This window comes from Mustela nivalis, assembly GCF_964662115.1.
Source record: "Mustela nivalis genome assembly, chromosome: 1".
Taxonomy (NCBI): Eukaryota; Metazoa; Chordata; class Mammalia; order Carnivora; family Mustelidae; genus Mustela; species Mustela nivalis.
This window is the reverse complement of record NC_139020.1, coordinates 205423929-205445464: the sequence shown is the minus strand read 5'-3', so window position 1 is coordinate 205445464 and position 21536 is coordinate 205423929. Positions and strand designations below refer to the sequence as shown.

Genomic DNA, 21536 nt, shown 5'->3' with positions numbered 1-21536 from the left:
TTACATAGCTGGAACACCAATGATTCTTTTCAGAGCCATCTTTATGTCTTTGTTCCTCAGACTGTAGATGAAGGGGTTCAGCATAGGTGTGACCACAGTGTACATCACTGAGGCTACTGCACTTGTGTGAGAGTTCTGGGTAACTGCAGAGCTAAGGTACACTCCTAGGCTGGTACAAAAAAATAATGATACAACAGAGAGGTGAGATGCACAGGTGGAAAATGCTTTATACTTTCCCTTACCTGAGGAGATTCTACGAATGGAGGAAACTATCTTAGAATAAGAGTAAATGATCCCAGAGAGGGGACCACCAGCCAGCAGCATAGCTGCAAAGTACATCACCATATTATTAGAAAAGGTGTCAGAACATGCAAGTTGGATCATCTGATTGAGTTCACAGAAGAAGTGGGGGATTTCCACCTCTGTACAGAAGGACAGCTGCAACACCATTGAGGTCTGTAACAAGGAGTGTGAGACACTCGTGATCCAGGACATGAGAACCAACAATCCACAGAGCCGGGGGTTCATGATGACCATGTACTGCAGAGGGTGACAAATGGCCACGAACCTGTCATAGGCCATCACAGCCAAAAGATAGATGTCCAACCCTGAAAAAATTATGAAAAAGTACATCTGTGTAATGCAATCTGCATAGGTAATGACTTGGGTCTGAGTCTGGATGTTCCACAGCATCTTGGGGATGGTGGTGGAGGTGAAACAGATGTCTGCAAAGGACAAGTTGGAGAGGAAGAAGTACATGGGGGTATAGAGATGGGAGTCAGAGACAGCAACCAGAATGATGATCAGATTTCCACACACAGTGATCAGGTACATGGAGAGAAAGAGCCCAAATATGAGGGGCTGCAGCTCTGGTCCCTCTGAAAATCCCAGAAGAATGAATTCTGATATCCTCGTATCATTGACTGATTGCATGTGGTTGTACTACCATCAGGAAAGAGGAAAAAAGACATCATTACTTTTTCATGACTAGCATACCTCACATGGTTGCAATGTGACAATTTATATTTTAGAATCAAGAAATTAACTTCAGTATCTTCTGTAGAGACTGTCCCGGTTTGAAGAGATTCCCTACCATTTTATCTCTGATTAGGCATTATGTTTCATTTCTCACCTTCATCCTCAGAAGTCATACATTACACTGTTTTTGTTCAGAACATCTTTCATACATTTGAGGAATATGTATTGAGTGTCAAACATGGTCCAGGCAATGGGAAGCCATGAGAACAGGATTATGAAGACAAAAAACCACTATAATTCAATGATAGAGAAAGAACAGAGGCAAATAAAAATATTAATAATATATCAGATTCTGTACCAAATTGCACCCACAAACAAAGCAGAAGAGTTCCCTTTTCTCCATATCATCTCCAACACTTTTCATTTACTGTCTTGTTAATTTTGACCATTCTAACTTGTAAAAGGTGATATCTCAATGTACTTTTTAAAAATTTTTTAATTTTATTTCAGCGTAACAGTATTCATTATTTTTGCACCACACCCAGTGCTCCATGCAATCCATGCCCTCTCCAATACCCACCACCTAGTTCCCCCAACCTCCAACACCCCCACCACTTAAAGCCCCACAGATTGTTTTTCAGAGTCCATAGTCTCTCATGGTTCACCTTCCCTTCCAATTTTTCCCAACTCCCTTCTCCTCTCTAACTCCCCATGTCCTCCATGCTATTTGTTATGCTCCACAAATAAGTGAAACCATATGATAATTGGCTCTCTCCGCTTGACTTATTTCACTCAGCATAATCTCTTCGAGTCCCATCCATGTTGCTACAAAAGTTGAGTGTTCATCCTTTCTGATGGAGGCATAATATTCCATAGTGTATATGGACCACATCTTCCTTTTCCATTCGTCCGTTGAAGGGCATCTTGGTTCTTTCCATAGTTTGGCGACCATGGCCATTGCTGCTATAAACATTGGGGTACAGATGGCCCTTCTTTTCACTCCATCTGTATCTTTGGGGTAAATACCCAGTAGTGCAATGGCAGGGTCATAGGGAAGCTCTATTTTTAATTTCTTGAGGAATCTCCACACTGTTCTCCAAAGAGGCTGTACCAACTCAAAGTACGTTTGATTTGAATTTCCCTGATGCTAATGATGTTGAACTTTTTTTTCATGTGTCTGTTAGCCATTTGTATGTATTCTTTAGATAATGTCTGTTCATGTCTGTGGCCCATTTTTTTTATTTGATTATTTGTGTTTTTGGGTGTTGAGTTTGAGAAGTTCTTTATAGATATTGGATATCAGCCCTTTACCTGTAGCATCATTTGCAAATATCTCCTTTTACTCCATGGATTGCCTCTTTGTTTTGTTGAGATTAAAGTCCCATAAGCTATACAAAATGAAGTCTCAAAAGCTGCATATACACATCTATACACAGAGGATCATATGGTTCTTGTCTTTTCTTTTGGGGCTTCATCAAGAAACAGATGTAGTGAAAATAAGGTCCATATGCATCCCTATGTTCTTAGCAGCAATGTTCACAATAGCCAAACTGTGGAAAGAGCTGAGATGCCTTTCAAAAGACAAAAAGATAAAGAAGATGTGGTCCATATACACAATGAAATATTATGCAACCATCAGAAAGGATGAATACCTAGCATTTGTATCAACATAATGGGACTAGAGGAGATTATGCTAAGCGAAATAAGTCAAGCAGAGAAAGCCAATTATTATATGGTTTCACTTACTTGTGGAACATAAGTAATAACATGAAGGACATTAGGAGAAGGAAGGGAAAAATGAAGAGGGTGATTGGAGGAGGAGACAAACCATGAGAGAGACTGGGTACTCTAAGAAACAAATAAAGAGTTTCAGAGGTGAGGAGGTTGCAGGATGGGTTAGCCTGGTGATGGGTGTAAAGGAGGGCACATATTGCATGGAGCACTGTGTATTACTTGTAAGAAATGAATCCTGATATATTGTATGGTGACTAACATAAAAAAAAAAACAACAGATGGCATACTGTATGATGAGTAACATAAAATAATAATAATAGTAATAATAATAAAATGTTATCTGAGGGTGTCATTGTTATTACAAGAACAAGAGTAGGTATCAAGGAGAGAGATGAAAGGAAGGCCATTTTTGTAATTGGTGTTCATGCAAGAACGGTAAACAAGATGACATTTGAACAGATGCCTCATGAAAGATAGGGCTGGAGCTGCAGGCTTGTCTGGGGAAGTGTGTGCTGGCAGACAGAATGGCCTCTGCAGAGGCCCTAGAGATTATACAGCTTTGAGCTACTAAGTCCAAAAAAGGAAATGAGTGTGTTAGGGGAATAAGCAGGAGAGTGATGAGAGATGGTGTCAGGAAGTTTAAAGATGTAGGTCACTTTGCAACTGGTTAAATTTCAAGAAAAAGGAGTCACTCACCCGTGGTATATACTTGTATTTATAATCTACATGCAAAGATGTTCTGTAAATTGAAATAGAGCTCCTTCTGACTGAATTCTGACCTCTGTATTATAAGAGTCACTTTGGAATATATTAGATTGTGAGCCCAAGCCCTTGGACTCTTCTCTCTCCACAGGACACACACACACACACACACACCCCAATTCATTGCTCTCTAGGCTGTGTTCTTAAAATGACCCTCACCCCCGGTCAAGGGTGAATCCGGACGGGCTGCAACCCAGGCTGTCCCGATCACTGATCATTCCCTTAAACAATGTAAAATGCTACCTGACATTCCAATTAGCAAGCTTCCCATGGACAGACATATTTACCTATATAAAATTTAAACTTTTTATGGATAATATATCTACCAAAATCAATAAATAGTCTGTCAGCTTCATTTGAAATTATGCTAAATGCTGAATAAACATAGAGTTTATAGACATATAATAATCATAGTAATCTAGTAATGAACATGGTGTTCAAGTACACAAATATTTGCTCAATTTAGTAATGGTTTAGAAAACAACAAGAAATCTCTGGCACACTCATCAGCTTGTGAGACAATATGAAGATCTTTTGCACTGATTCGGCTGCAATTTTTAAACAAGTAGCAAAAATTATTTCTCTAATTCTGTTGGCAGAAATGTAAACTGTTACAATGTTGGGAAAACAACCTAAAGACAGCTATAAATTTGAAAATACACATATCGTTCAGCTCAGAAATTCTCAGTCTTGACACTTTTGACATTCTGGTCCACTCTGTTCTGTGTGGTGGCCTGTGCCTTGGTCTTTGTAGGATATTTAGAGTTTTCCTGGTCTCACTCTGAATTTCTCAGTGACCTCCTTGTGGAATAACATTTCCTCTAATGGAGAAACAGATTTTTAACATAACAACCTCTAAATATTTTTGTAGAATTGTTATAATAACAATGTATTGAGAAAGAAAACACTTTCAAAGTGTGAGTAGCACAGTCACATCACGAGATATTATGCAGACTCTGAAATAAAGAATCAGCATTATCCTAGTTGACTGGAGGAAAGTCCATGATGTATTACTGAGAAAGAAGAAATAATGGAAACAGGAAGGAAAAAAAAAAAAAAAGACTGCGCTAAAACTGAAGAGCATTTATGATAAGCACAGGATACTATTCATCCATTTGTATTGTGTATGAAATGTATAAGTGTGCATCATCTAGGGATAGAAGTTTTAAAAACACTAAGCACTTAAGGAATATATATTGTCAGGAGGAATGAAATTAGGTCAAGTGTAGTGTTTCAAAACAACTTGTGAAACAAAATTATATGAGAATCTAAAACTAGCAAAGGAAACAGTTAACAAAATCAAAAGACAACTGACAGAATGGGAGAAGATATTTGCAAATGACATATCAGATAAAGGACTAGTGTCCAGAATCTATAAAGAACTTAGCAAACTCAACACCCAAAGAACAAATAATCCAATCAAGAAATGGGCAGAGGACATGAACAGACATTTCTGCAAAGAAGACATCCAGATGGCCAACAGACACATGAAAAAGTGCTCCATATCACTCGGCATCAGGGAAATACAAATCAAAACCACAATGAGATATCACCTCACACCAGTCAGAATGGCTAAAATCAACAAGTCAGGAAATGACAGATGCTGGCGAGGATGTGGAGAAAGGGGAACCCTCCTACACTGTTGGTGGGAATGCAAGCTGGAGCAGCCACTCTGGAAAACAGCATGGAGGTTCCTCAGAATGTTGAAAATAGAACTGCCCTATGACCCAGCAATTGCACTATTGGGTATTTACCCTAAAGATACAAATGTAGTAATCCAAAGGGGCACATGCACCCGAATGTTTATAGCAGCAATGTCCACAATAGCCAAACTATGGAAAGAACCTAGATGTCCATCCACAGATGAATGGATCAAGAAGATGTGGTATATATACACAATGGAATACTATGCAGCCATCAAAAGAAATGAAATATTGCCATTTGCGACAACATGGATGGAACTAGAGCGTATCATGCTTAGCGAAATAAGTCAAGCAGAGAAAGACAACTATCATATGATCTCCCTGATATGAGGAAGTGGTGATGCAACATGGAGGCTTAAGTGGGCAGGAGAAGAATAAATGAAACAAGATGGGATTGGGAGGGAGACAAACCATAAGTGACTCTTAATCTCACAAAACAAACTGAGGGTTGCTGGGGGGAGGGGGTTTGGGAGAAGGGGGTGGGATTATGGACATTGGGGAGGGTATGTGCTTTGGTGAGTGCTGTGAAGTGTGTAAACCTGGTGATTCACAGACCTGTACCCCTGGGGATAAAAATATATGTTTATAAAAAATAAAAAGTTAAAAAAAAAAAACTAATGTATATAAAGACATAAAAGAATAATTGTGTGTTATCAAGATGAGTTACTAATTCCAGATTTAATGTCCAAATACTTGGAATAAAATAATATGAGAGAATGATGTTTACAACTGAGGAGGAAACACTAAGTGATAATTTTTTTTTCTTACATAAAGATACATGTATGAAGATATGGTTATAAAGCTAAAGGCAATCTCCAGTCAAATGTAAAGAAGCAATAATAGACAAAGATGATGCAGCTTTTAGAAATGGATCTCATCACAAAGAGATAAAAGGACCCATGGGGAATAACAGTTGTGCAAAAACAAATGAGAAATATGTATAGAGGTGATTTATTAACATTCAGCGTACAAAATATCATTTATTTTAGTTTTTGTTTATCAAAAGGATTGGCAAGTGAAGAATATTAGTGACAGCTCAATTTTTCAGGAAGGATAATAAATCGAAAAAGCAATATAGAGAACACCATAAAACTAAGTGATGGATTTGAGCCCACACTACTAATTCCCCACATATACATACACAATAGAACTCATTGAAAACAGCAAAGTTGGTAAAATAAAACAAAAACCTGCTCAATTCCTTGTTTGAAATAATGCAATTTAAAAAAAAAAAGAATTGTAAAAAAAAAAAAAAAACCCTCGACACACTGTACAAATGCAAAGGCCTGGCAGAGACAATGTACAGTAGAGTAAACCAATGAATAACTAATCCACAAATATGTTCAGCTCCCTGAGTAATGAAATCATTGCAAAGCAAAGCTCTTCCACATTGTTTTCACTGTAATATCATTGTTTTCACATGAATACCAAGAGTGATAGAGAACACTGTGGAAAAAATGTATGTCTCATGAATTACCATTGTGAGGTCACATCTGCAAGCAATATATTGGTCTAGATCTTTCTCATCAGTACAGAAACAGAGTCCAATATGCCACATTTAAAGGCAAAAAAAAAAAATGCCCTGACTTCGCTGGACATCCTTCCATCCCTAATATTTCTAATAATTCTACTCCCTTTAATTGCAAAACTCACTGGTTGTGTTCTATTTTTACTAGGAGTACTTTATGTTCCCGCCCCCTGACTTCATTGTCAACAATCAACCTTGTGCTGCTGAACTCCATGTTCACTTCTTTCTTTAACATAATCACTGAATCCATTAATCAGCTCATCAGGCGAGCAAATTAGCATAGAAATCGGTAGGGTTTTTTGCCAGGTTGGTGACTGTTAGGTGACCTCAGGTCACTACACCAGGCATGGATGTATCTAACACTTGCCTGCAAAACCTGCTAGGCTCTGGGACTCACCTGACTGACAACTCTGAGGGATGGGTGTTTATGTGGCAGTCTGAATTCCTCCCAGGTGGGGATGATGGTGACTAAACAGTCCTCATGTAAGACAACAGTAAAGAGGCTGGAGTTAGTCTCCCAGCCAAACTTGGGATTCCAGAAACAACAATCAGGTCTCATCCAGCCCAAGGCAGAGGGACTGCTACACAGGAAATATGTAGAGCTTCCTCTGTCTGTTCATGAGGCACGTTTCCTTCCAGCTCCTCCAACCTCTAAGCACATGATTTCCCTCTGGGACACTGGTGTGGACACAAAGGAAACTTTTACTGGAGACTGTGTGTTCCCAACAGACCAGGCTATAACCAAATGAATTCATAGTTAATTACTCCTTCCTGAGAACTCTGTTGCTTCCAGAGTTCAGACATCCTGGCACCATATCCCAACCCTGAGTTCAATTTTTCCCCCAAATCTAGCACTGAGCAATATCTCTGGGTTAGATATCTTGGATCTCCAAAGTGTTGACTTATGGTGGACACACAGTCCTGCCATCATTTCTTTTCCAAAAGAACTAAGTTTCTTTTTCTTTTTTTTTATATAAACCCTGAGGAAGACATACCATAGCTTCATGACATATTTGCTGAACAACAGGAATCATACTTGTAAGTTAAGAGTTGTCATTGAGTCCCTCAATGTGAAGTTATTCTTAATTATCAGAAATATCTTGTGTTTTTTTACACTATTTTATGAGCTTGGAAAAGTAAATAGATTCTTCCCTATATCTTCCAGAATGAACCAATTCTTGCAAATGATTTTAGCTCAAAGCCATTTCAGGCTTATGATCCCCTGAATGCTAAGAACATAAATGTGTGTTAAAACATGTTCAAAAAAAAAAAAAAAACATGTTCATTTTACAGAGTAGTCGGAAATTAATAAAATATTTATCAAATAAAATGTTGATCAGGAAACTGAGATTAAGCAATTGTAGATAAATGTTCAGTCCTATGACAATTTTCTCCTTCACAACAATGCATTCAGAGCCCTTTTCATGTCTTTGTTCCTCAAGCTGTAGATGAAGGGCTTCAGCATGGGTGTGATCACCATGTATGTCGCTGAGGTGAATGCGCTTGTGTGGGAGTTCTGGGGAGCAGCAGAACTAAGGAAAACTTCTAGGATTGTACAGTAAAATTAGGAGACAACTGAAAGGTGAGAAGTACAGGTGGAAAATTCTTTATACTTGCCCAGGGCGGATGATATTCCATGTATGGTGGGAACAATATTTTTTTTTAATTTTATTTTCAGCATAACAGTATCATTATTTTTTCACTACACCCAGTGCTCCATGCAATCCGTAATCTTGGGGGGAAACCTTTCAGCCTCTAGTACATAAACGCTGGTTCCATTCACGAGTGTTGGAAAATTTTCATGAAGAACTTGTTCCACTATATCTTCTAGACTTTTTTCTTTCTTTCTCCTCCCCTTCAGGGATTCCAATAATTCTGATGTTGGAATGTTTTATGGCATCATTTATTTCCCTGATTCTGTTTTAGTGGCTTCTAAGCTGTTTGTTCCAGGCTTCCTCCTGATCCTTTCTATCTGTTTGTCCTCCATATCACTAATTCTATCTTCTGTCTCAGTTGCTGTAGCGTTGAGAGAATTTAGATTAGATTGGAACTCATTGAGAACATTGTGAAGCTCATCCCTGGTAGCTTTCAGCTCTTCCCTAATATTGAAAACATGATCTCTGGTCATTTTCAGTTTGGCCCTAATCAATTCTGTTTGGTCACCCATGGCTTTCTCCAACCTAGCTATTGCTTGGATAATTGTTAGCCTGAATTCTCTTTCTGACATATTGTCTATGTTGATAGACATTAGCTCTGTTGCAGAAGGTCCATCCTCTGTATTTTTCTTGTGTTGGGCATTCCTCCTCCTGGTCATTTTGGTGAGAAATGGCTGAATGGGTGTAGCTGGGTGGATCAACTGTGGTGCAGTCAAGGTGCACCCTGGAATGCTTCTGAGCAATCAGGGTTCCCCACCCAAATGAGAGGAAAAAGAAAAGGAAAAAAAAGAGAGAGACGGAGAGAGACAGGAAAGAAAGGTGAGATAAAAGAGAAAGTTTAGCCCAAATGGGCCCCAAAATAAGAATAATGAAGTATACAAACAGACACAGACAAACAAAAAGACTGATAAAAGTATATAACAAGAGAAAAAAATATATATATATGTATATATATATATATATATATATATATATATATATATGCAAATAAAGGAAGAACCTTGTCAAAAAGAACCCTGAGTGTAAGATTTATATACTATCAGGACAAACACAAAAACACAGAAACGCTGGTGGAAGAAAAATATGGGAGAGTGGTTGTAAATTCTCAGTGTGGGTGAGGAAGGTTGTTTTGATTCTTCCTGGATTTATCTTGATATCTTTGTTAAAGGACTCAACTTTCCTAAGATAAGGGGGTATTAGGAATTGGTTTACCTATATGGGTGGCATTGATTGGGGAAAGGGGATTATCTTGAAGCTTAACTCTATATGAATATTAGAAAATAAAAATTAAAAAAGGAATAAACTAAACTAAACGAAAATTAAAAAAAAAAAAACGAGAAGCTAGAAGCTGGTTTTTTAAAAGAATCAATAAGATCGATAAACTGTTGGCCACACTAATCCAAAGGAAAAGAAAGAAAGCTCAAATACATAAAATTATGAATGAAAAGGGAGAGATCACAATGAACACCAAGGAAGTAGAAACAATCATTAGAAGTTATTATCAACAGTTATATGCCAATAAGCTAAGCAACCTAGATGAAATGGATGCATTCCTGGAAAACTATAAACTCCCAAAATGGAACCAGGAAGAAATTGACAACCTGAACAGACCAATATCTAGTAACGAGATTGAAGCACTGATCAAAAACCTCCCAAAGAACTAGAGCCCAGGACCTGATGGATTCCCCAGGGAATTCTACCAAACCTTCAAAGAAGAAACAACACCTATTCTCCTGAAGCTGTTTCAAAAAATTGAAGCAGAAGGAAAACTTCCTGACTCTTTCCACGAAGCCAGCATTATCCCCAAACCAGGCAAAGACCCTACCAAAAAGGAGAATTTTAGACCAATATCACTGATGAATATGGATGCTAAGATTCTCAACAATATCCTAGCAAACAGAATCCAACTGCACATTAAAAAGATTATCCTCCATGATCAGGTGGGATTCATCCCTGGGCTACAAGGATGGTTGAACATTTGCAAATCAATCAATATGATACAACAAATTAATATGAGAAGAGAGAATAACTAAATGGTCCTCTCAATTGATGCAGAAAAAGCATTTGACAAAATCCAGCAGCAGTTCCTGATTAAAACGCTTCAAAGTATAGGAATAAATGGAACATTCATGAACCTCATCAAATCTATCTATGAAAGATGCACAGCAAATATCCTCAATGGGTAAAAGCTTGAAGACTTCCCGATGAGATCAGGAACACGACAAGAATGCCCACTTTCACCACTCTTGTTCAACATAGTATTAGAAGTGCTAGCAACAGCAATCAGACAACAAAGAGAAATAAAAGGTATCCAAATTGGTAATGAAGAAGCCAAACTCTCTCTCTTCGCAGATGACATGATTCTTTATATGGAAAACCCAAAAGACTCCACCCCCAAACTACTAGAACTCATACAGCAATTCAGCAACATGGCAGAATACAAAGTCAATGTACAGAAATAAGTGGCTTTCTTATACACTAACAATGAAAATACAGAAAGGGAAATTAGGGAATCGATTCCATTTACTATAGCACCAAGAACCATAAGACACCTGGGAAGAAACATAACCAAAGAGGTAAAGGATCTGTACTCGAGGAACTACATAACACTCATGAAAGAAATTGAAGAAGACACAAAAAGATGGAAGACCATTCCATGCTCTTGGATCAGAAGAATAAACATTGTGAAAATGTCTATACTGCCTAGAGCAATCTATACTTTTAATGCTATTCCGATCAAAATTCCACCGGTATTCTTCAAAGAGCTGGAGCAAATAATCCAAAAATTTGTATGGAATCAGAAGCGACCCCGTTTGCTGTGCAAAAGCTTTTGATCTTGATGAAATCCCAATAGTTTATTTTTGCCCTTGCTTCCCTTGCCTTTGGCGTTGTTCCTAGGAAGATGTTGCTGCGGCTGAGGTTGAAGAGGTTGCTGCCTGTGTTCTCCTCAAGGATTTTGATGGATTCCTTTTGCACATTGAGGTCCTTCATCCATTTTGAGTCTATTTTTGTGTGTGGTGTAAGGAAATGGTCCAATTTCATTTTTCTGCATGTGGCTGTTCAGTTTTCCCAGCACCATTTATTGAAGAGGCTGTCTTTTTTCCACTGGACATTCTTTCCTACTTTGTAGAAGATTAGTTGACTGTAGAGTTGAGGGTCTATTTCTGGGCTCTCTATTCTGTTCCATTTATCTATGTGTCTGTTTTTGTGCCAGTACCATGCTGTCTTGATGATGACAGCTTACATACCTGTACCCCTGGGGATAAAAATATGTGTTTATAAAAAATAAAAAATTAAAAAAAAAAGAAGAGACCCCGAATCGCTAAGGAAATGTTGAAAAAACAAAACAAACAAACAAACAAAAAAAAAACTGGGGGCATCATGTTACCTGATTTCAAGCTTTACTACAAAGCTGTGATCACCAAGACAGCATGGTACTGGCCTAAAAACAGACACATAGACCGGTGGAACAGAGTAGGGAGCCCAGATATGGACCCTCTACTCTGTGGTCAAATAATCTTCGACAAGACAGGAAAAAATATACAGTGGAAAAAAGACAGTCTCTTCAATAAATGGTGCTGGGAAAACTGGGCAGCTATATGTAGAAGAATAAAACTCAACCATTCTCTTACACCGTACACAAAGATAAACTCAAAATGGATAAAAGGCCTCATTGTGAGACAGGAATCCATCAGAATCCTAGAGGAGAACATAGGCAGCAATCTCTTCGATATCAGCCACAGCAACTTCTTTCAAGATATGTCTCCAAAGGCAAAGGAAACAAAATTGAAGATCAACTTTTGGGACTTCATAAAAATAAAAAGCTTCTGCAGAGCAAAGGAAACAGTCAAGAAAACAAAGAGGCAACCCATGGAATGGGAGAAGATATTTGCAAATGACAGTACAGACAAAAGGTTGATATCCAGGATCTAATGAACTCCTCAAACTCAACACACACAAAACAGACAAGCATATCAAAAAATGGGCAGAAGATATGAACAGACACTTCTCCAATCAAGACATACAAATGGCTGTCAGACACATGAATAAATGTTCATCATCACTAGCCATCAGGGAGATTCAAATTAAAACTACATTGAGATATCACCTTACACCAGTTAGAATGGCCAAAGGTAGCAAGACAGGAAACAACATGTGTTGGAGAGGATTTGGAGATAGGGAAACCCTCTTACACTGTGGTGGGAATGCAAGTTGGTGCAGCCTCTTTGGAGAACAGTGTGGATATTCCTCAAGAAATTAAAAATAAAACTTTCCTATGACCCTTTAATTGCACTCCTAGGTATTTACCCCAAAGATACAGATGTCTTGAAAAGAAGGGCCATCTTTACCCCAATGTTTATAGCAGCAATGACCATGGTCTCCATACTGTGGAAAGAACCAAGATGCCCTTCAGTGGATGAATGGATAAGGGAGATGTGGTCTATATACACTCTGGAGTATTATGCCTCCATCAGAAAGGATGAATACCCAACTTTTGTAGCAACATGGATGGGACTGGAATAGATTATGCTGAGTGACGTAAGTCAAGCAGAGAGAGTCAATTATCATATGGTTTCACTTTTTTGTGGAGCATAACAAAAAGCATGGAGGACATGGGGAGTTAGAGAGAAGGGGGTTGGGGTAGATTGGAAAGGGAGGTGAGTCATGAGAGACTATGGACTCTGAAAAACAATCTGAGGGGTTTGAAGTGGCGGGGGGTGGTGGGAGGTTGGGTTACCAGGTGGTGGGTATTATAGAGGGCATGGATTGCATGGAGCACTGGGTGTGGTGAATAAATAATGATACTGTTATGCTGAAAATAAATAAAAAAAACAAAAACAAAAATGCAATGAAATAGGATATAAAATTGCAGTCATTAGTGATATCTACATGGATAAATAATCAAATTGCGTAAGTTATTAACACAAAGGAATATAATATATAATGGTCCTAGAATTTTCAGTTTTCATTTATTAAATAAGTTAGAAATTAAGATTCAATGTATAAGGACATTTATCACATGGCAAGGTTGTATTTCAATTGCATTGGAAAAGGTTGAACTATGAAATAAATAATCGCACAAGGGACATCTATTGGGAAGAATATGAAATCCCTCAGATCTTATAAAACAAAACAAAACAACAACAAAAAAGCCAAAAACAAAAACAAACAAACAAACAAATAAACAAAACAGAAGTCTTATGACCTAAGGGTAAGTGTAACCATACAGTATAGTAGAACATTCAAGAAAACTATATATAAAATTTCAGATGGGCCAAACCACTGAAATAAAACAAAAACTCGGAAATAATATGGTAAGGATATTTTTAAGAATTTAAAATTTTTATGGTCAAAATCTATTCCAAAAGTCATTTGGAACATCATTAAACATTATACCAAGTCAAATGATGTACATTCATTCACTAATTTAATTTAAATTAAGAAAAAAAATAAAACATAATGATCTGAAGAAATCATTTGGAATGGTGATAATGCTTTAAAAATAAAAGCTGTTGGAGGAGGGGGGCAAGCCTGTTTGGCTCAGTTGGCTAAGCATCTGCCTTCAGCTCAGATAATGACCCTGGTGTCTTGAGATACAGCCCCATAGAAGCTCCCTGCTCAGTGGGGGTCTACTTTTCTCCTTCCATCTCTGCCTCTCACTCAGCTCATGCTCATTCACTCTCTGTCTGAAATGAAATCTTTCAAAAACTAAAAAAAAAAAAAAAAAAAATGAAAGAGGGAGAGAGATAGAATAACATATGCACATTTTATAATAAAAACCCACCAGAATGGCCATAAAATATATGGCCATAAAATATATATATCCCTCAGTTTGCTGAAACTGAGGGATAGTTTAAGAAAATAACAAGAATGAGTATTCTGTTGTTTTAGGGTGGAATGTTCTGTGAGGTCCATCTGGTCCAGTATGTCATTCAATGCTCTTGTTTCTTTATTGATTTCCTGCTTCCATGTCTGTCTATTTCTGAGAAAGATGTGTTAAGATCTCCTACTATTAATGTGTTCATATCAATATGACTTTTTATCTTGATTAACAGTTTTCTTATGTAATTGGCTGCTCCCATATTGGGGGCATAGATATTTACAATTGTAAGATCATCTTGGTAGACAGTCCCTTTAAGAATTATGTAGTGTCCTTTGTATCTCTGACTACAGTCTTTAGTTTGAAGTCTAATTTATCTGATATGAGAATCCCTACCCCAGCCTTCTTTTGAGGCCCATTGGCATGAAAGATGCTTCTCCATCCCTTCACTTTCAGTCTGGGTGTATCTTTAGGTTCAAAATGGGTCTCTTGTAGACGACATATATGGATGGTTCCTGTCGTTTTATCCAATCCGCAACCCTGTGCTGTTTTATGAGCGCAGTTAGGCCATTCACATTGAGAGTGATTATTGATAGGTACGTTTGTATTGACATCGTGTTACCTTGAAGTCTTTATTTCTGTAGACTTTCTCTATATTTCTGTTCAATGCTATTCTTGGGATCTTTCCTCTTTTATAGAACCCACCTTAATATTTCCTGCAGTGTCGGCATGGTGGTTGCATAGTCTTTTAAGCCTTGCAGGTCCTGGAAACTCTATCTCTCCATCCATTTTGAATGTCAGTCTTGCTGGATAAAGTATTCTTGGCTTCTGTGTTCTTCTCACTTAATGCCCTTATTATATCTTTCCAGCCCTTTCTGGCTTGCCAGTTCTCTGTGGATAGGTCTGACGTTATTCTGATGGGCTTTCCGCTGTAAGTAAGAAACCTCTTTGCCCTAGCGGCTTTCAAGAGATTATACCTACAATTATGATTTCTCAATTTGACTATCAGGTGTCGTGATGTTTTTTTGGAATGTATAATCTTGGGTGGAGACCGTTTAGCCTCTAATACATGAACGCTGGTTCCATTCGCAAGATTGGGAACATTTTCATGAAGAACTTGTTCCACTATGTATTCTAAACTTCTTCCTTTCTCCTCCTCTTCAGGAATTCCAATAATTCTGAGGATGGAACATTTCATGGCTTCATTTATTTCCCTGATTCTGTTTTCATGGTTTATAAGCTGTTTGTTCCAGGCTTCCTCCTGATCCTTTTTATCTGTTTGTCCTCCAGATCACTAATTATATCTTTTTTTTTAATTTAATTTTTTATTTTTTATAAACATATATTTTTATCCCCAGGGGTACAGGTCTGTGAATCACCAGGTTTACACACTTCACAGCACTCACCAAAGCACATACCCTCCCCAATGTCCATAATCCCACCCCCTTCTCCCAAACCCCCTCCCCCCAGCAACCCTCAGTTTGTTTAGTGAGATTAAGAGTCACTTATAGTTTGTCTCCCTCCCAATCCCATCTTGTTTCATTGATTCTTCTCCTAGATCACTAATTATATCTTATATCTCAGTTACCCTAGCTTTGAGAGAATTTAGATTAGATTGGAACTCGTTGACAGCATTGTGAACATCATCCGTGGTAGCTTTAAGCTCGGCCCTAACATTGTGAACATCATCTCTGGTCACTTTCAGCTCGGCCCTTATCAATTCTGTTTGGTCATCCATGGCTTTCTCCAACCTAGCTATTGCCTGGATAGTTGTTAGCCTGAATTCTCTTTCCGACATATTGTCTATGTTGATAGCCATTTGCTCTGTTGCAAATGGTCCATCGTCTGTATTTTTCTTCTGTTGGGCATTCCTCCTCCTAGTCATTTTGGTGAGAGATGACTGAACAGATGTAGCTGGATGAATTGACCGTGGTGCAGTCTGGAACACTCCTGAGCAATAGGATTCCCTACCCAAATGAGAGACAAAAGAAAAAAAAAAGAGAGAGAGAGAGACAGGAAATAAAGGGAAGATAAAAGAGAAGGTTCAGCCCAAATGGCCCCAAGGTAATTACCCCAAAAATACAGATGTAGTGAAAAGAAGGGCCATCTGTACACCAATGTTTATTGCAGCAATGGCCACGGTCGCCAAACTGTGGAAAGAACCAAGATGCCCTTCAACAGACAAATGGATAAGGAAGATGTGGTCCATATACACTATGGAGTATGATGCCTCCATCAGAAAGGATGAATACCCAACTTTTTAGGAAAATGGACGGGACTGGAAGAGATTATGCTGAGTGAAATCAGTCAAGCATAGAGAGTCAATTATCATATGGTTTCACTTATTTGTGGAACATAACAAATAGTATGGAGGACATGGGGTGTTAGAGAGGAGAAGGGAGTTGGGGGAAATTGGAAGGGGAGGTGAGCCAGGAGAGATTATGGACTCTGAAAAACAATCTGAGGGGTTTTAAGGGGCAGGGGGATGGGAGGTTGGGGTACCAGGTGGTGGGTATTATAGAGGGCACGGATTGCATGGAGCACTGGGTGTGGTGCAAAAATAATAAATACTGTTACTCTGAAAATAAATAAAAAATAAATTAAAAAAAAGAGGAAACTAACAAGAAACAGCTCTTTCACCCAGCAGCCTGAGGAACAAACTTTCAGGGCTATTAGATTTATTTTTTTTAAGATTTTATTTATTTGTCAGAGAGAGAGAGGGAGAGAGAGCAAGCACAGGCAGACAGAATGGCAGGCAGAGGCAGAGGGAGAAGCAGGCTCCCTGCTGAGCAAGGAGCTCGATGTAGGACTCGATCCCAGGAGGCTGGGATCATGACCTGAGCCGAAGGCAGTCGCTTAACCAACTGAGCCACCCAGGCATTCCTATTAGATTGTTTTTGATTGGAACTTTAAACTGGTAGTAAAGGGGTTACTATCAATTTGTTGGCAGAAAGGTAAATGTTATGAGTTTGAAGGCAGAACCTGAAGGCAATTGTGATCCAAATACTAATATTCCTTAATTCAGGGTTTCTTTATCTCTGCACCATGACATTCTGGTCACAGCCTGCCCTGGTGTGTGTCCTGTGCATTGTAGGGTGTTTAGAAAATTTTATTATCAATGCACCCTTCTCCAGTGTGACTGGCAAAGCTGGCTCCAGACAGTGATCAACAACCTTCATGGGACACAATCACACCCAATTAGAACCACACATTTAGTTTAACAATGTCAACCTAAATTTTTTAGCATTGCTATAATAGCAATTTGATGATAAAGAATATGAAAGAACTTCAAAAGTGTAAGTAGCAGTCAATTTGTGAAATCAATATTATCACTGAATAAATACATGAATTACTTAATCAAGCAAACAAAGAAACAGTGATCACTCATTCTGGGCTAAGTTGAATCAGGTCTCAGGCGATGAGGTGTCAATATTCTTTTCTTTAAATTTAATTTTATTTTTTCAGTGTTCCAAGATTTATTGTTTATGCACCACACCCAGTGGTCCATGCAACACAGAACATCCTTAATACCCACCACCAGGTTCAATATTCTTGGCTTCCATTCTTTGACTGTCATCCACATCAGGACTCACCTGACAGGAAGGTGTCCTTGTGGAAGTTCTGAATCACTTCCCTAAACAGCAGAGCATAGGGTCTACAGCTCTGTCCTCAGCTGAAACATCAGGAAGAAGTGAAACATTGGTTCCCAGCCAGAATTAGGACTCAGAATAGACAAGAAATATAGCCTTTCCCATCTAAGGTTGCACAGAATGATGGACCTGAGACAAAGTGATATTTACACCTCCCCGTATCTGCTCATTAGGCACATTTCCCTCTTATTACTCCAGTCTCTATGCACATGATTCCCATGAGGAAAAGTTACTTTGGACTGAAAGGATGTTTTACTAAGGAATCTTGGTTGCCAAAAGACTAAGTTAGAAGTCATGTGAATCCAGCTTCTGGTTTTCTTTTTTTTTAAATCCATTTTCCTTGAACTTTTTCTCGTCTTGCTGTGTGAATCTCTGAGCATCTTACCTCAGCTTGAAGCTAAAATTTTTTTCCAAGTCTAAAACCCAGTAACCCATCTGGATTAAGTCTCTTTATCTTCAAAGCATTGACTTGTGATGGGGACCCAGTCTTGCCACCTCCACACATGGTCTGTTCTTCTTCTTACTATGATGGATAAGTGGGCTCTTCTGATAATAAACCTTGGTCACTACACACATTGGTTTCAATAGACATTTGATGTTAAATTAGGAATTCCTTACTTTGTACAAGTTAGGAGCTGCCACATCCTTTGTCATAAAATGGTTATTCACTATAACAGGTGTGTTTAGGTCTTTTCATGTATTATAACATTACCTTCACATCTCATATGGATTGTTTGATTTAATTTTAATAAACATCTTATCCCTGAGGAAGTACATTTATGAACTCTGTGTTTGGTTTGGTCTAGTGATATATCCACATCTAATATTTGAATATGTGGTGGCCTTGAGTGTCATTCCATCAAGATGTTTCTATTTCTCAAGCTCTGGGGCAGTGGTTCTCAGCCAGAAATGAATTTGCTCCTGGGGATGTCTGGTGATGTCTGAAGGGATTCTGATGAACACCTAAAATCCAATGTAAATCACCCCCACAATTTTATTACCCTGCCACAATGTCAACCACAAACACTGAGAAACCCATCTAGACCAGCATCTCTCCAACTCAATGTGAATGGACAAGGATCCCACAACAAATGTAGAATCTGATCATAGGTAACTGGGTGGTCCAGAGATTCTGCATTTTTCTTTCTTTCTTTCTTTCTTTCTTTCTTTCTTTCTTTCTTTCTTTCTTTCTTTCTTTCTTTCTTTCTTTCTTAGATTTTTATTTATTTATTTGCCAGGAGAGAGAGAGGGCACAAGCAGGCAGAGTGGCAGGCAGAGACAGAGAGAGAAGTAGACTCCTCAATGAGTAAGAAGCCCAATGTGGCACTCAATCCCAGGACCCTGGGATCAGGAACTGAGCCAAAGGCAGCTGCTTAACAGACTGAGCCACACAGGCATCCCGCGATTCTGCTTTTATTACAAGCTCCCAGGTGATGTTGATGATTTGGTGTTAGGAGTTAATTGGGCAGTTAGGTAGTTTGGTCCAGGGTCTCCAACAAGTATACATGGAGTCAGGATAGCTAAAATAAAATATTATGGAGATCATGTTCTGCAGCTTAGACAGGACCTCACTGACATTCTGTTCTGTAGTCCTTGCAGAGATGAGTTCTTCAAAACCTCCTAAATAAGATAATTAACCACAAAGTATTTGTCATTATCATGGCAAGGGATGGTTAGGCCATACACACCCAGATGACAAGAAGAAAAAAGACTCATCTTTTGGGTTTTCAGCATAGAGTATAGTGTCATCTGCAAAGAGTGAGAATTTGATTTTTTGTCTGCAGATTCAGATGTCTTTCATTTATTTCTATTGTTTGATTGCTGAGGCTAATACTTCTAGTGTTGTGTTGAACAGCAGTGGTTATAGTGGACATCTCTGACATGGTCCTGACCTTAGGGTAAAAGCTCTCAGTTTCCCCCCACTGATCATGATATTAGCTTTGGGATTTTTTTATATGGATTTAATGATATTGAGGTGTGTTTCCTCTATCCCTGCACTGTAAAGAGTATTAATCAAGAAAGAATGTTATATTTTTTATTATGATCAGTTAGCCAGCATGTGCTACATCATTAGTTTTTTATGTAGTGTTCATTAGTTGTGCATAATACACATATGCATCAACATGGATGGAGCTGGAGGGAATTATACTAAATAAAATAAGTCAAGAAAAGAAAGAAAAAAAAATGGTAGATCACAAACATAAAATAAATACCTGCTATTATAAAGTGCATATAGGGGTGCCTGATTTGTTCAGTCACGGGACAGCTGCCTTCATCACAGTTCATGATCCCAGCATCCTGGCATCAGACCTTGCATCAGGCTTCCTGCTCAGTGGGAGGCCTGCTACTCCCTCTCCCACCCGCCTGCTTGTGTCCCCTCTCTCACTGTGTCTCTGTCAAATAAATAAATAAAATCTTTTTAAAAAGAGTGCATACAAATGAATTGTTCCACAATGTGAAACAGTATTATCACAGCCTGGTAGGGTTCATGCCTCTCAAGAAATAAAGAATATTTTCATATAGGAAAAAAAAAAAGAATGCTATATTTTGTCAAATGCTTTTTCTGCATCTATTGAGAGGATCATATGGTTATTTTGGTTCTTTTATAAATATAGTGATCATATTGATTTGCAGATATTCAACCAACCTTGCCTCCCAGGAATAAATCCGACTTGGTTGGTGTGAATAATCCTTTTAATGTACTGTTGGGACTTATTGGCTTGTACATAGGTGAGAATTTATCCATCCATTTTCATCAGGGATATTGGTTTGTAATCCACCTCTTTGATGAGTTCTTTGTTCAGGTTTTGGGATCAAGGTAATGCTGGATTCAAGAAAGAGTGTGGAAGTTTTTCTTCCATTTCTATTTTGTTAAACAACTTCAGAAGAATAGGCAATAGTTCTTTGGATGTTTGGTAGAATTTCCCCGGGAAGACATCCAGCCCTGGACTCTTGTTTGCTGGGAATTTGTGATTATTACTGCAAATTTCTTGCCAGTTATGGGTCTGCTCAGGTTTTCTACTTCTTCCTGTTTCAGTCTTGGTAATTTATATGTGTCTAAGAAAGTATCCACTCCCCGAATTCCTAAAACTCATACAGGAATTCAGCAAAGTGGTAGGATATAAAATCAACAAACAGAAATTAGTTTCATTTCTATACAGGAACAATTGAGACAGAAGACAGAGACATTAAGGAGTTGATCCATTTACAGTTGCACTGAAAACAGTCAGATACCTAGGAATAAACCTAACCTAAAAATGAAAAAATCTGTACTCAAAAAGCTGTAGAACACTCATGAAAAATAATGAGGAAGACACAAAGAAATGCAGAAATTTTGCATGCTCATGGATTGGAAGAAAAAATGTTAAAATGTCTCTGCTACCTAGAACAGTTTATACATTTAATGCAATCCCTATCAAAATACCATCTACTTTTTTTTTTAACAAAGCTGTAACAAATAATCTTCAAGTTTATATGGAACCAGAATAGATCCTGAGTAGGCAGATGAATGTTAGAAAAGAAAACCAAATCTGGTGGCATCACAATGCCTGACTTCAAAATATATTGCAAAACTGTAATCAATAAGACATTAGGCTACTGGCAAGAAAACAGACACCTAGAGCAATGGAACAAAATAGAGAACCCAGAAATTGACCCTCAACTCTATGGTCAACTAATCTTCAACAGAACAAGAAAGAATATCCA

At 38.2% G+C, this 21536-nt stretch overlaps 1 protein-coding gene across 1 annotated transcript; it reads right to left on the bottom strand.

Moving 5' to 3' along the window:
- LOC309863267 (olfactory receptor 7A17-like) lies at window positions 1–933 on the bottom strand (the record flags this gene model as incomplete). Its single annotated transcript, XM_082727850.1, has 1 exon — window positions 1–933. The coding sequence occupies one exon, from the start codon at window positions 931–933 to the stop codon at window positions 1–3; it is 933 nt and encodes a 310-aa protein (XP_082583976.1).
- Window positions 934–21536: the final 20603 nt, after the last annotated feature.